This window comes from Artemia sp. Qi Xiang Cuo, chromosome 16 (genome assembly GCF_049724085.1).
Source record: "Artemia sp. Qi Xiang Cuo chromosome 16, ASM4972408v1, whole genome shotgun sequence".
Taxonomy (NCBI): domain Eukaryota; kingdom Metazoa; phylum Arthropoda; class Branchiopoda; order Anostraca; family Artemiidae; genus Artemia; species Artemia sp. Qi Xiang Cuo.
The window spans coordinates 32,143,347-32,159,097 of NC_142809.1; the positions used below are offsets into that span (position 1 = coordinate 32,143,347).

The window sequence follows — 15,751 nt, forward strand, 5'->3', positions numbered from 1 at the left end:
GGAACCTAGCGGATCGAGACAGAGTCTTCAGTCTCTGCGGTATCTCGCTAAAGTCAGTACATTTTCCAGCTTGGATTGCAGGAATGCGCTGAAAAAGCAGGAATCTGACTGGTATGTGCAGCGTAGGGTGTTCTAGGGACAACCTTTCTTCCTGGATCCTCTAGGTTGTCACTAGAAGGTCGCCTTGAGAGTTCTGAAGTTCCCCATTCTCTCTGATTTTCCCTCTTTTGCAAAATAGGGTTAAGTGGCTGAATCCGAGTTTGCATATACCAGAAAGCTTCACCTGAAGACTTTTTAGAGGACTCTCGGGGGTACTAAGCCCTTTTCAAAGAGCGTTGAAATCTTTAGGAGTTAAACCTATTATTAAGGAGCATTACACTTTTTCGTTCAGAACTTTTCAGGATACGCTCCTTTTGGTTTGAGTCAAACAACAGTTAGAATACCAGTTGAGGTGTAGACAAACCGAGTTCTTCAGTAACATTTGTTATTCCATAAGATCCAGCTTGGAACCCTGCTAGTGAGTTCATAAACTTGGGATACCCTGAGTTGGAGCCTATACAAAACTCTGTCTTAAATTTTGGATATAGTTAGTATCAGTTTGTTAAAGGACTTAAAAGTTATAAAGGAAGAGGAAATATTACTTACTTCATAATCTGGGCCAGACATTATAGTTAACTTGGGTCTCTGCTTTGTTAGTTCTTCAATTGACCCTTTGTAAAGTTCTTCAATTTTCTTCCTTTTCTCCACTTCTTTTTCTAGTTTCTTTCTCCACAGATCCTCTCGCTGTGAAATGATATCAAGGCAGTGTTGCAATGCAATCAGAACACCAGCGGATGTTGTTTTAAAAGTTAAGGCCTCACCACGGAAATTAAAAGCTTGTGCAGCGACAACGGCAAGTTGTTCTTTCATTTTGTGATCGGATTTAGGAGATTCTGAGCCCGAAATTTCAACAGCTGTAAATGCACAATTCAATGGTGAGCTTCACCAACATCACAAAAGACAAACAGAGGGGAAAATTCAAAAAGAGAATTCACTGGTGGTATTTTATTTTAATGCAAGAAAGTTCCGTTGGATAAAATGTCAAAGATTAAAACATATGCATATACTATGCATAACATATGCATATACTATATACTAGACATAGTAAGACATAATATATGCATATGCTATGCATACTAGAGTCAGTCGGCCAATTAATTATTTTTATTTTGTATTGATCCTTATTTTTAGGACAAAACATTTCGGACAGAATTTTTTTCTAATGGAATGTTTTTGTACAGGCGCTATATATTTCTTTTGTCCAAAAAGAGAGGCTCATGTAAATAGCAACCGAAACTAAAAAAAAGGACGTCAGCACCAACACATACATTAAAAGAAACTAATTTTTTAAATTATTCCAGTTTGCGTGAAATTTGTTAAGATTTACTATAAAAAGTAAATAGCACAAGCAGATTTGCATAGCTTTTGAAGCAAGGACAACCACCCCGAAAAAAGTTACGTCGACAAGAATTCCACGTTAACAATCTGGATTCCCTAGCAAAATTTTCAGGTCTTTAACTACGAGGCTGTAAAATTTCAAATTTTCCTTTTTTTTCACCGATATTCTGTCCAAGTGTACTTTAGCTTTCTCAAAAGACATTTCCATCGCCAAGTAATCGTGTCAAGCTAGCGATCTTAGAATTTAGGGAGAGGCTCATTCAAACGGAAATCATGAGTTGCAGTGCCATTTTACGAGCCAAAAGGGAATGAAGGGCGAACAAACTTTCTCTCTCTCTCTCTCTCTCTCTATACATATAATATATATATATATATATATATATATATATATATATATATATATATATATATATATATATATATATATATATATATATATATATTTAGTATTCTAATGTTTTTTATCGAAAAAAGCTTCTTCTAATTAAACGACTGTTCTGTTTCAGGAGTCGTATTTAAAGGATTGGGACAAAAAACAAACTTCAGCGTAAAGAGCGAAGTATTAAAAAGGGGTTAACCCCCCTTTATTTAGGTAATGATTTCTGTTCGTTTTAATGTTGCTCCTTACTTTCAGTTGAAAAAAAACTTGTTTTTTATTTAATTTCTGATCGTTTTTTAAATAATGCCGGCAAATCCATCTCCCCCTCCACGGGAAGATACTTTAGACAATTCAATCCCCCTGAAAATTAATCCCAGACAGTTACCAGTAACATCTCCACATGTAAACGTGAGGTGGGAAAGAGAAAGTAAGACAAATATAAAGAATTTCGTATAGGAATTCTGACAGATACCCCCAATGTAAAATTTCCCTGAAAAGTTCAATCCCGGACACTTTTTCCCAATGCAAAATTTTTCCCGCGTAAAATCCCCCAGCAGAATATCCCCCCCCCCCAAACCAAAAAATTTGTGCATACTTCCCAATAACAAAGACTATAGCCTACGTAAATAATGGGAAAGTTTCATAACTTAAAGACCTTTCTCGAGGGACTGTGGGGGGTCATGTTATCTCCAAAGGCATAGATTTGAACTTTTCAACTATGCTGAACAATATTACTATCTTAAAATTTTAATCAAACGACTTTAGGTAAGATAGAGGCGTGGAAGGGGGGCTGGATGCCCTCCAATCATTTTGGTCGCTTAAAAAGGGCACTAGAACTTTAAATTTCCGTTTGACTGAGCTCTTTCCAGATATTCTAGGACCATTGGTTCTATACGATTCCCACAAAAAAAAAAAAAAAAAACAAATAAACATGCATCCGTGATCTTTCTTTTGACAAAAAATGCAAAATTCCACATTTGAAGACGGGAACCCGAAACCTCTACACTACGGTTCTCTGATACGCTGAATCTGACGGTGTGATTTTCTCGAATATTCCTTAACTTTTAGGGGATGTTTCCCCCTTTTTTCGAAAATCTGTCAAATTTTCTCAGGCTCGTAGCCTTTGATAGATAAAACTAAACTTAATGAATTTTGGGTAGTTTTTTGGGACTATTGAGCCGAATCGCTCCTTAATTACAGTTCGTTACCACGAACTGTTTGAAATCTAGTATTTCTGTTTAGTAATCACTGTTGTGAAGATAATGTTTATGAATCCATTGTTTTCGTTAGTGTCATTGTATAAAAGTTATTTGCAACTTGTAATTTTATGTAATTTTTGCCAATCATATAGAATTTAATAAATAAAAACATAGGGAGACAAACGGGTATCCTTTAAATAACAAATATTATTATTTGTTTTAATATTGAATAATTTTTTTGTTTCACCGCTTTGTTTAAATATTATACCTGCCTTTCTCTCTGTATTTTCATTTATTAAATTCTGAAATAACATTAGCATTACAACGATAGTTTCAGTCAATTACTTTGCCAGGTTGAAATCTGCTTCTTAAGAACTCACGCTAATGCAAAAAAAGGAAGGGCAAAACAGAAGAGTATATCCCCACCCCTTTCTCGATCACACGAAGAAATAAAGGAAATTAGTAAATAAGATGAACTTGAAGAATATCTTCTATTTCTTAAAATCATATTTTATTTCGACCATTGTCACTTGCTTTTAAGAGCCGTTGGTCGTTCAGCACTACTAGAAACACTGTTTCCTTTAGATTTGAAAACCCTAATCCCACCTAGAAAATAGTACAGAATTTTTTTTTTACTCGTGGACGGAGTACGTGATCGTGGACAACACATTTTCGGGAGGGATCAAAGCCACCCCGACACCCTCAATGGGAGGGAAATGCACCGCACGCATTAAGTGCTTGGATGAGTTTTGTAATATCCTTAGATACTCCTTTTATATCCCATCGAGTTTAGCCTATATCCCATCCTTCTTCAGTTTATATGCCGTCACTTCCCGTTTGAATTTGCAACACTTTCTACCATTGGTAAATAAAACAGATAATTTTAACATATGACTGAGTAGCAATAAAAGTCCGTTCTGATCTTAAGATCTGTTGCAATAGATGAAATAAAATGTTATAGTTACTTCAGTGCCTGAGTTATAAAACACCTTTGGTCCTCAGTTTTATAGATTATGAGCAAGCGTTCGATTCTGTTGATAGAAGAACTTTAGCAAAGATTTTATCCTTGTATGGTATACCAGACAAATAGATTTAAGTGATTAGTCCTATGTACGAGATTAACACTGCTGCGGTTAAGGTACGAAATGAGGTTAGAAGCTGGTTTCGTATTAAATCTGAAGTTAAGTAGGGTTGTGTTCTATCCCCCTTAATATGGATCATTTTGATATATTTTGTCTTAAGAAGGATAGGAAAGGCAATGGGAGACCACAGAATCAAATGGGGAGGAAAAACTCTCATGGACTTAGATTATGCTGATAATTTAAGCATCCTAGATGAAAGTGTGAGCAAAATGAATGAATTTTTTGAGGTTTTACGAGTTCAGGGTTCTAGAATAGGTTTGAAAATAAATGTTAAGAAGACTAAGTCACTATGGCTAGGAATAAGTGAAAATGAAAAGGTGATGTTGGGTACCGAAGAGACTGATCAGGTGGACAGCTTCACTTACCTTGGTAGTATTATTAGTAAAGACGGTGGGAGTAGCGAAGATGTTAAAAGTAGAATAGCCAAGGCCAGGCTCTGGGTGTTTTTTCGCAGTTTGGGAGAATAGAAAGATAAGTCTGAAAACCAAGATTAGAACATTGGAAGCTACAGTGATGACAGTGGTCAAATATGGCTCTGAAGCATGGGTACTCCGAAAATCGCATGAAGATTTGATGACGTTTTCCAGAGAAACTGCCTACGGATTGCTCTGGTTACCCGGCTTGCTGACCGTATTTCAAACAGTAGGTTGTACAAAAAGTGTGGTTCAATCCCACTCTCTAGGGCTATCATCAGAGAAAGTTTGAGATGGCCAGGGCACGTTCTGCGGATGAAGGATGACATAATGCCAAAGATTGTCCTTTTCGGCCAACCGTCTATGGCTGAACGAAAAGCAGGTCGTCCTCGGTTGGGGTGGGAGGATGTCGTAAAAAAAGATTTAAAGGAAACGAGAATATCTTGGGAGGGTGTAAAGAGGTAAGCTTTGAATAGATTGGGATGGAGGAGCGTGTGTAGCTGTGTTGGCCTCAGGCGGCTTGGTGCTGCGATGAGTTGTTAGTAGCAGTAGCAGTAGTTACTTCAGGGGTGCAAGATGTAGAATAACTGTGTTGCGGGATCAACATTCCGTTTTTTCCGTTTTTTTTCTTATGCTGCAGATTTTGTGTTTCCGCGAGAATGTGGTACCATAAACACTTTTGTCGGCGAAGCCAATCAAAGGTTGCTACAGCACTTCGCGTTGCCTAAGCAACACAAATCTTTGTGTCTTCAATTACCCCAGATCATAGCGTATTCCCTGCAGTAAACTCCCTTTGAGCAGTTACGTTTTTAAGTTAGGAGGTAACACAGAACATGACAGCAAAAATCAAACGTCTTGTAATTATTCAAGATTTGGCAATCAATATATTAGGACAGATCAGTGCAGATGAGAAATTTAACTTGAAACCAGAATTGAGACTGCTGCTGCGCTTCGAGAGATAAAATTTAGCAGGTAACTTTTCTTGGAGCTAATTTCCATTTGATTTTTCCACCAAAATTGAACCGAAAATACCATTTCCTTTGAAATGAAAACCTTTTTGGTTGGGTGGATTATCAGTAAAATCAACCAAAACATTTCTTTATCGCAATATTACCGAAAATGGATGCTAATAGGTTCAAGAAAACGTACATTTACATATTATTGAAAAACACAAAATAAAGACAAGCTTTTACCCATTTTAAGTGTAAAAGCTTACTACAAAAAGCAAAAAATGAAAAAGCAAAAACCGCATAATAAAGAGAAAAGCATTAGCTTCTTTGAAGTTTCTGGGGTATTGCATTGGGAGCCGAAAGCGAAAGTACAAAAACTCTGTTTTGGCACTTGATACTTTTCCCTGAATCATTTCAAGGTACATGTTCTTCAATCATTGGCACGGCAAGTTCCATAAAAAAGGATTTGGATTGCTTGTAGGCATCAGGTTTAGGAAGTGACCCTTCCCGCTTCTTTCTAGCAAATTGGAAGGTCTGGTGCAATATTTTTGAACGATTCTAAAGGGTTAGACTTGAGAAGAGCAGAATTTTAAAATACAAGACGAACATTTCTTAGGCACTAGAACACGACTCATACTTATCCAAGAAACGCACAACTAATGAAATGAATCTCTAAAAAGTAAACAAGAATTTTAGAAAAAAAATACATTAAATTTATTTTAGGTGTATAGTTACAATATTTGTGCCGCAGCGCAGAAAATAGTTTTGAACTTTTCATAACAAAGTATACTTTCATTATTCCTGCTTCTTGTACGTCAACATTTTTGGAGAACTTATGGTTGAAACTGTCTTATAAAGAAAAATAAAAGTTACGGCTACTACGCACTTTTCCACTCTAAAAAAGTTGAAAAAGTTACTTATGGCACGAAAATAGTGACCAAAATAACATCAGTTTACAAGGTCAGAAGTACATCTTCATCGTTTATTTCTATTTACTTCAGATATGAAGGAACAATGAATTACAGCAAAAAAGGAACCTTTGATAGGAACGATAAAAACAAAAAACTTCAGATACATGTAAAACTAAACGGCGTCACCGAGCATGAGATCAGTTCTCCTTAGACTTCTTTTTCAGCAGCGATGTGATGAGTTTGCTTTTCTTTGTGAATGTTATCAATTTTTTTTCTGTAGCTGAAACGTCGTTGATATGACAGTTTAATTCATCTCTTATTGCCCGATAACTTTCCAGGATAGGCTGGGGGACACTGATTTCTTCCAGATTGTTTCGGTCGATTTCTTTTTTATTATATCAACTCCCTCTCTTAACAAACTGTCGGTAACCTTTTGTTATGACGCACATCTTTCTCGTTGAGTTTGTAGGTCTACCTGCAGATTCGACAATTTTTCCTTTCTTTTTTTCTAGCTGTTACAGCAGTTTAACTTCTTCTTTATCAGATTCTCACTTCTTTCTTATAGCCCCCTCTTGAGCTTTCTCACGTTTTTTGACAAGCTCAATGTATATCTTATGGATAGGCTGGGGGACACTGATTTCTTCCAGATTATTTAGGTCGATCCATTTTTTATTATATCAACTCCCTCTTTTAACAAACTGTCGGCAACCTTTTGTTATGACGCACGTCTTTCTCGTTGTGTTTGTTTTCGCTTCTTTCCATGAGATAATCAAAGTACTACTTAGACAACACATGCTAGATTTTGGTACTTACATTTCCTAAACGAATCTTCACGACACATCAAATTCACCTAAGATTCGTCAACTCTAGTCGTAGCAACCAAGTTTGGATCCTTCTCAAGGTGAATGAGCTTCCACTCGTCATCCAAAACATCTAATCTTGAGACACCAACTTGCAATTTCGAAGCTATAAAGCCAATATCTTTCGAACTTCTCGCTGTTTTTCTCTCTGTAGGATGAAAGCATCTGAAGCTCTTCAGGAGTCTGGTAGAGTCGTTGTTCAAGGAGATGCCTTTTAGCAAGCAGAAAGCTGAAGTTCTGAAGTGTTAACGCACTCTCATCAAGAAAAATTTCTCATGACGTTCTTCAACATCTTTCAGGTAACCATAAGACAACACGATGTCCACTAGGCCATTGATAATTGACGAATCCTCGAATAGTTTAGCATCTAGCCTCTTAGCCATTTCTTCAACACCTTTTTCGTTCAAAATCCGTCCAGACAGCCCTAGTATGACCTTCCTTAGCTCCGCAGACAAGACACGGATCAGTGGTTTATCGCACTGAAATTTTTCAGTGAACTCTGTGAAGTAGTCAGCACTGTCCCAACAAACTGCACGAGTTCATAACAAACAGATACGAGTTCTAATTCATAATTCTTCCGTTTTTTAGGGAATAAATTCAGAAAGTTCTCAATCAATGGTTCCCATTCCAAGAGAACCCTTCACAAAGCTGGGCCAAGTGTAAGCCATCTGGTGGGCACGTGCTTTATAAAGCCCCGAAATTAATAGTACACTGTGATCATCAACTGTGAAACATCGAACACAAAAGCTTCTAGTCCCTTTTGGAAAGCATTATGGATAACATGGATCCTGCATGTCCCAATATCTAATAATCCTTTGCTGTGATCTCGTTATTTGAACTTTTTCACAGTTCATCAAGCGCCAAACGCGGTCACTCCCTATCAAGGTTTTTGAGGCTTAAATTGGCTTCATCGATTGCCTGCACAAGCTCACTTTTTAAATCTTCTGCTTTTGCATGACCAATGAAACAGATAGCTAAGTGACGACTGACAACCCTGTCCACTTTCTCAGACAAGAATATGACTCGAACCTGAAGCTTTTTCTTACTAGCTTCGTTTGTCACCTCATCAAACTCGATAACGTAGTAGGCACCATTTAGACCGTCCTCTTAAAGAGAGACGACAAAGCGTCAGCTATGATGTATACAAGCTTACCAGTTCCAAGAGCAAAGTCCTTGGGCATCCCATCCCCAAACATTTTTTGGAAGGTAGTTGCGAAACCATCAAAAGATACAGCAGGAAGATTCGATGAGACAATTTTCAGTGCCGAGGTAAGTTCAGCTTTCAATGTGTTGTCCTTCAAACAAACAAAGGGTAAGTGAGAGTTAGAAGGCAAAGATGCCCTTCTCACGTTAGCGTGAGATGGTACTCCCATCCGTAGTTGCAAAGGATTTAATTTATTGCACACGTTTCACTGATGACCTTCTGTTCTAGCATGCTGCTCCAGAGCTTGTATGGCTTTTGAGCAGCTCAGTATACAGATAAGCAAGAAGCAGGAAAATGCACTAGTATCCCTGAGCACTTGAGGTACACAAATCTTTATAGGGTCGGCTAGTGGGATCGTCTTTTGACAGCCATTCCTTCAAATATTTGCACATCCCATTGTGCAGGTATCACTTCCGCATGAAGTCACTAAAAAAAGAAAAGAAAATTAAAATATAAGCTCAATTTTATGTGTAAATCAAAAACAAAAACTATCTTTACTTTACCACAGGATTGATCCAGAAAAACCTTATTTCCATGAAAATTGCCATCTTTATATGCATCAAGGTTACAGATATAAGATTATTTAGAGAGTTTTATACTTGATGAGGGATCAGATGTGTCACCAGATCGAAACTCGTGAATAAGGAACAGAATAGGTTAAGCATGAAAAACTTTTAAGGGGAAGGCAAATGGGATCAACCTTTGAATTACTTCAATTATACTACACAAACTGATCTCTATCTAACTCCTTATAAAATGACATCAGGTAATAGCCTTATCTCGGGGCTCCAATAGCAAGGGTCGTCAATCCCTTTAGCTGCTCTCGCTTAAGTAAAACAGCTTTATAAAAAAAAAAAAAAAAAAAAAAAAAAAAAAAAAAAAAAAAAAAAACAACAGAATAGCAATTCCAAGGGATGCAAGAAGACAGTCCTCATCCATTTATGCTACAGTAATAACAAAGTCTTTCGTTGTTGAAATTATACCAAGTAGAGATGATGAGAAGCGCTGTGGCCTTACCGTTTCGGTTGAAAATCAAAATTGGAACTTACCTTGTCAGCTGCCAATATTACATCTGTCCACAAAAAAAAAACCACCTGAGTAGAGACCGGCTATTTACTTGGCAACAGTCTCTAAAAGTGAAAGCCACGCAGTGCGAAAAAAAGGAGACTTTTTTTTCTCAAATCATTCCACTCTAAACGGTTTTGCATTCACCAGGAAGCACAAGTTCTTGGAAAAAAAAACTTCGCAATTTTCATAAAAAAGTGACTTTAGTGACCATTTCTCGAAAATAGCGACAAATAGTGGCCAGTTTTAAAAATAGTGACATTTAGTTGAAATACTGACCACGTAGAAGCCCTGTAATAAGGATATAGATGTGGGCATTAGTTTTCAAAAGACCTCTTAAACATCTCCCTATTATGTTCCAGTGTCCTGCTAGTGTACAAGAGAAATAAACAAAATAACTTATCAACATGCATCAGCATTTCGAGCTCTTTGTAAAAATTCCGCACAAATTGTTTTCGGAATTAGATCTACCATCAAGAAAAACATAATTGACAGTTGTTATTCCACCATCAAATTCAAATGTTTTTTTTTTCAAGATGTAGTTTTACTCAAATAGGTTTTTTAGTTTCCACTTACTACGGGGACTGAGAGGGGGAGTAAACAAGAGAAGGAATTGTAAAATTCCAGTAAATGGTTTTTGACCATAAAGATTATAACGGCACCCCATTTATACTTCCTAGCCTCTCAACTTTAGAAATGGCGCTAAAAATTGCCTTTTCTAGTGGCTTATCCTACTTTACGATGGTGTCAACAGGATAAGTTCTCAAAAAGCACGTATATATGATCAAGGGCTTTGAAATAGCCTATTAAGCATCTCTGTACAATTTGGCACGAGCCTGCTAGCCCTGATAGACAGCATATGACTTACGAATAAACACGGAAATCACTGTGGCATTGACGTTCACCTCATTTTCCTCGGTGTTCAAGATGGAAGGGGAACAAAACCTCCAGTTGAGATCTTACCCTAAACCGCATCGATTGGGTATCTGAGAAGTCGCATTCCCTGGCATTTTGACTCTCTTTTGGCGAAAAATTATATTTTTTGGCGAAAAATGGCAGAAAATACCAGTATATTGCAGCTCAATCTCTTTTGTTTATTTGAAAAAGGTACTAGATATTGCGATTTCCGTTCAAAAGAGTCCTCTATAAGCGTTGTACGATCACTGGCTCGACAAGGCCACTGCCACTGCCACAAGGCCACTGAGAAAAAAAAGAAGAGATATTAGTGCTACCGATGCAACAAAGAAATTTTCCTTACTGTTCACGGTGAGGACAGTTATTCCCCCATATAGTGCTTTCAACTATTTTGGTTGCAATAATGCACTTTTCATTTCAATGCGCCGCTATTTTCTAGGGGTTTCAGTATTTTTTCGAAGTTCCCATAATTTTATTTTCGCAATAAATTTTTACGATTAAGATTAACAGAAATAGCAATTACCATTCCCAAATCAGCTTTAAACGACGATATTTATTCACTAGAAAGTTTTTTCCCAAAACGTATTTTTAGACTTACAGTTACTAAGGGTTACATTGTTGTAAGTACAGTTTGGTGAAATTCAAGGATCTAGGACGGGTTAATGAATTTGGTCTACACCGAGTTAGCACACTATTCTCAGAACGGATTCTGCTGAAACTTTACTTTACATAAAGAGCAAAGAAACAGAAAAAAAACAAGAAGTTTCTTAAAAAAAACTTCTCGAACAATGAGCACAGATACATATTTGGGGGAAGGAGGGTAAAATAAAAAAATTGATAGATAGAGGATGCCCAACAAATGGCTTAAAAAATTATAATCAGGGAACATTACCATCACCATCTTTTTCTGTGCTGAAGGCATCCTTACAGGTATCAAAAATTTTTTGAAGTGAATCCACCTGTTTTACAAGTAGGTCGCGAAAGGTTTCCATTTCATCTATCTTCTCTTTTACGACTGGAATAAATAAATTTAATTTTAGCACTTAGTATTTTGAATTGAACGTATTTATAACATTCAGAGAGTCCCTATCCTATCTGTAATCTACATATAAAAGATGCAAATATACTACTATTACTACTATCACTAACAACTGCCAGTAGTACCAGGCCACTTGGGGCCACAATAGTTGTGCACGCTCCTTCTCCGTCCCAATCCGTTCAAAGCTTCACTCTTTTCCCTTCTCATGAAATTCAAATTACTTTCAAACATTTCTTATGACTTCTTCCGCACTCGTTCAGGAATGACCTTATTTTCGTTTGACCCTGGAAGGAGGGCCCAAAAGCAAAACCTTTGGCAACTCGTCATCCTTTATTCATTAAAGGTGGCCTTAGCATCTTAACCTTAGCATTTTAGCATCTTAATATACGGTCAATCAAATCATCCTAAAGCACCTAGGACTATGCTTAAACAATTCCTCTGGAAAACGTTTAACAACTCTTCCCTAGCATTTGGAAGCACCAATGTTTCAGAGCTTGACTACTGTCATTACCATGGATTCCGATATTCTAATCCTAGTTCGTAGACTCTTCTTCCTATTTTTTCAAGCTTTTCCGAGCTAAAAAAAAGCTACACCTTGGGAATTGTACCTTTTGCACTTTCATTGCATTCACCTTCTTTACTAGTAATACTACCCAGGTAAGCAAAGCTCTCCACTTGATTGATTTTCTCGTTACCTAAAATTACCTCTTCACGCTTATTTATTCCTAGTGTAAGCGAATTGTGTAATTACAATACAAAAGACATCAAAATAAAACTATTTTTGTACTTTGTACCCTTTTTAGGTCTATTTATACCTGAAAACAGCGATTTTCTTTCATTTTTCATTTGGCTTGTTCAAAATTACAAAATTTTACAGCCGTACCACCTTTTTGCACTGCTGCCACGTTGATCCGAGAAAACGAATAAACAAAAGTGATTCGTAAATTTGGCTTCACCTGTGTCCCTAAAAATTTAAACGTTAGCAATCTGTTTATTCCAAAGACAGCTACGCCTTCATAGGAAAGCTATACCTTCTCAAGCTGTTTCGTGCCATATGATTTAGCTTATGTTTTCGCTAATTCTTGCCATAGGTTCTTTTCTTTAAATCTGGTGATCGTTACTATCAAAAGTTGCACAACTGTATACTGAGGTCTTTTTCAATAACAACTGAATTCATGATTTTTCCTTTTTTTAACTACTTGTATGTATGGCTGTGTAAGTTTCCAGTTGACCAATTCAAACAATAAAATTTAATTTTCACACTCCTTGGTAATTAAACGTCAATATTCAAAGTTACTCTAGCACCCTCGAGATCTCCATGAATTCTTTCATTTTAAGAGCCTGTTTATCTGGGACCCTCAAGTCATCTGTAAAATCTAAGTTTATCAAAGTTCTACTTTCCCATTTGATGCTCTACCATGTGTGTGTGTGTGTGTTTTTTTTTTTTTTTTTTTTTTTTTTTTAGGACAAGGTCCATCAAAATTTTCCATATAAACGGGGATAGGACACAACTCCTGATTCAACACCGAAGCAACACCTATCCTCATTTCTTACCTTAAAAAATTATCATCATTCTTGTACATTACGCTAATCACTTGAATATACTTATCTGCCATCATAGGCAGCGTAGTAGTGCTAAAGAGCGATACGGTATAATAATACGGCAATGTATTTTTTTTCTTTTGACCAGGCCACTTCGTATGGAAAGAGTTGTCAAAAAACCCCGGAAAGGGTTCATTTGATTGAAATTTGGGAGTTAAGGGGGGTATTGAACTAGAACAAAAGACATTATGTCGACCAAGGTTGTCAAAAAGATGTAACATAGTTGAAGCGATCGCTGCAATCTAGCAAAGAATAGATCCACCCTTTTGATCTAGTTCAACACCCTCTTAACATTTCTTGAAATATTCAGCTTGTTACCCTTAGCTGTTCCTGAGCTAATGCAGCTACGGTACTTACTTTTAAAAATATAGAGGGGGATATTAAACTAAATCAAAAGACACTATGTGGATCCCGGTTGTGAAAAGGGCCTATCTACAATATTTCAGGAACGGCTAAGGTTATCAGTTTGAAACTTTCAGGAAATGTTGAGGGGCATGTTGAACTAAATCAAAGACACTGTGTGCATCCAGGTTGTCAAAAAGGCGTATCCACAACATCCCAGGGTCGGCTAAGGGTACTAGACTGAAACTTTCAGGACACATTGAAAAAATCAAAATACACTATGCGCATTCAGGTTGTCAAAGGGCGCATTTGCAATATCTCAGGAGCAGATAAGGGTATTCAGTTTAAAATTTCAGGAAACATAGAACTAAATCAGAAGACACGACGTATGCGATATTAGAAGTTCTAGTGTCCTTTTCAAGAGCCCCAAGTGATTCATTGGCATCTAGCCTTCCTACTGTGCCCCTAATTCCTAACCAATCCCCAAAGCCACAAAGAAATGATCAAAATTTTGAGATAACCGCATTTTTCAAAATAATTGGAAGATTTATACGTTTCCAGGGACGAACTCACGGAGATCATCCTTTCGTCCGACAAAATTAAACATTCGGTTGGGAGAGGGAGTGTGTATCAAAATTAGCCAAAACACTCTTTTTTACTAATCACTTGTATTTTGAGTGAGTTCGGACAGAAGTAGAAGTGACCCTATAACTCCGAACAGGGCTCCTTATATGGGCATAGAATACTGACAGGGCTCCATATATGGACATGGAATCCCTAGGGAGAATGATTGCGTAATCGGTTAATGACCTCTTTTTCCAAGGTCGATTTATTTGATGTTTCTATGTGTAATAACTCCGGAACGAAGGTTGCACATGCGCATTGAATTCTAACGGGAACAATGTTATTGATCTAGGACTCGAGAGGGAAGTGAATTCCCGAGAACTTGATTGCGTAATCGATCGTGAATGTTATGATCCAGAAATAGTATTTGTTGTTGTGGATAAAATTGTTCAATGTTATGAGTTTCCCGGAAACAGTTAGATCACGTGTTTCCTTCTCAGCCAATCAGCGAGTCGGATACATCCTCCATCTCAGCCAATCAGAGGGCTTGTTACATAGTAGCGGCGGAGGGAATATAAAGAAAGGATTTTTGCTATAGTTTTATTAGTCTGTGAATAGAATTCACTAAGTTTTTAGTTAGCAGTGTAATAACATGAGTGAACAAGTTGAGTTAGAAATATCCTTTTATTGCAACTGTTCTATTTGTAAAGGACATGTTCATGATTTTGAGTATTCACATGAACCTACTGAATGCTTAGCTAGCTTAGAGGCAGAGACAGATGAGAAGAATCTGGAGGAAACGAGAAGAAAAATTATATGCGACATGGAGAGAAATTTATATCGATTGCAAGTAAGCTCAGATAAAAGAAGGATTGATATGATAGAAAAGGAGGATCAAAAGAAGAGACTGGTAAAAGAAGGCTTTCTCTATAGTGTAAAAGACAGCAGTGAAAACCCAAGGAAAAATGTGTATAGTGCAAGATATAACTCGGATTATTATGATGATTATGCTCCAAGAGAAGAGAAAAAGTGGCCCTTTAAGAGACACCATAAGAGGTCATTCTACGAAAAGGATTTTAAACAACCGAAACCATGGTGGAAGTGTTCTCATATAGCATTTTACGATAAATCCCATTTTTAATATGCTTGAAAAGTTTTATACCATAATCATACAATAAATTTGTTTATGCTATTTTTATTTTCTCATACTAGATATGTATAGAATAAGGATACCAGCAGAGACTTCTGTACATGAATAGTTCAGTTTCATTAAATCACTCCAAAGAGTAGGCCTACTATCAGTCCACAGCCAAGTTTTTTATCAATGTTATAAAAAAAATCATTCTTCTATATATTTTTATTCAACTGTCAAATCAATATATAATACTTTTTAAATATATGACCTCATCATCCTCCACTAACTCGTCCTCAATGGTAATTTCTTCAATTTGAGGTGACGGTATTGTATGTAGTTGAATGCTATCATCATCATCATTGTATGTTTCGATATTACTCAGAGTGGGCATATTAACATATATACGATCATCATCTTCGACACTCCCTGAGGGCCCCCTCCTCACCAAATCATCTGATGTATACGATAGTCCAGATGATGTATAATGAACTTCTACCACGTCGTCGTCATTATCTGGACTAACAATCTCAGATTTACACAAAAGAAGCTCCTCATTTTCTGTGAACTGCCACTCGGTCCATGCATCCTAAAAAA

General features: G+C 36.9%; 1 protein-coding gene across 2 annotated transcripts in view; it reads right to left on the reverse strand.

The window, feature by feature from the left end:
• The window catches only part of cert (ceramide transfer protein), a 124,746-nt gene that overhangs the window by 11,419 nt on the left and 97,576 nt on the right, over nucleotides 1–15,751 (reverse strand). For both annotated transcript variants that reach the window (XM_089102155.1, XM_089102154.1), the window contains exons 5-6: nucleotides 11,368–11,490; nucleotides 646–953 (exon numbers count right to left, since the gene is read on the reverse strand). In XM_089102155.1, coding sequence (XP_088958281.1) covers nucleotides 646–953; nucleotides 11,368–11,490 — 431 coding nt within the window. The remainder of the gene's footprint in view (nucleotides 1–645; nucleotides 954–11,367; nucleotides 11,491–15,751) is intronic.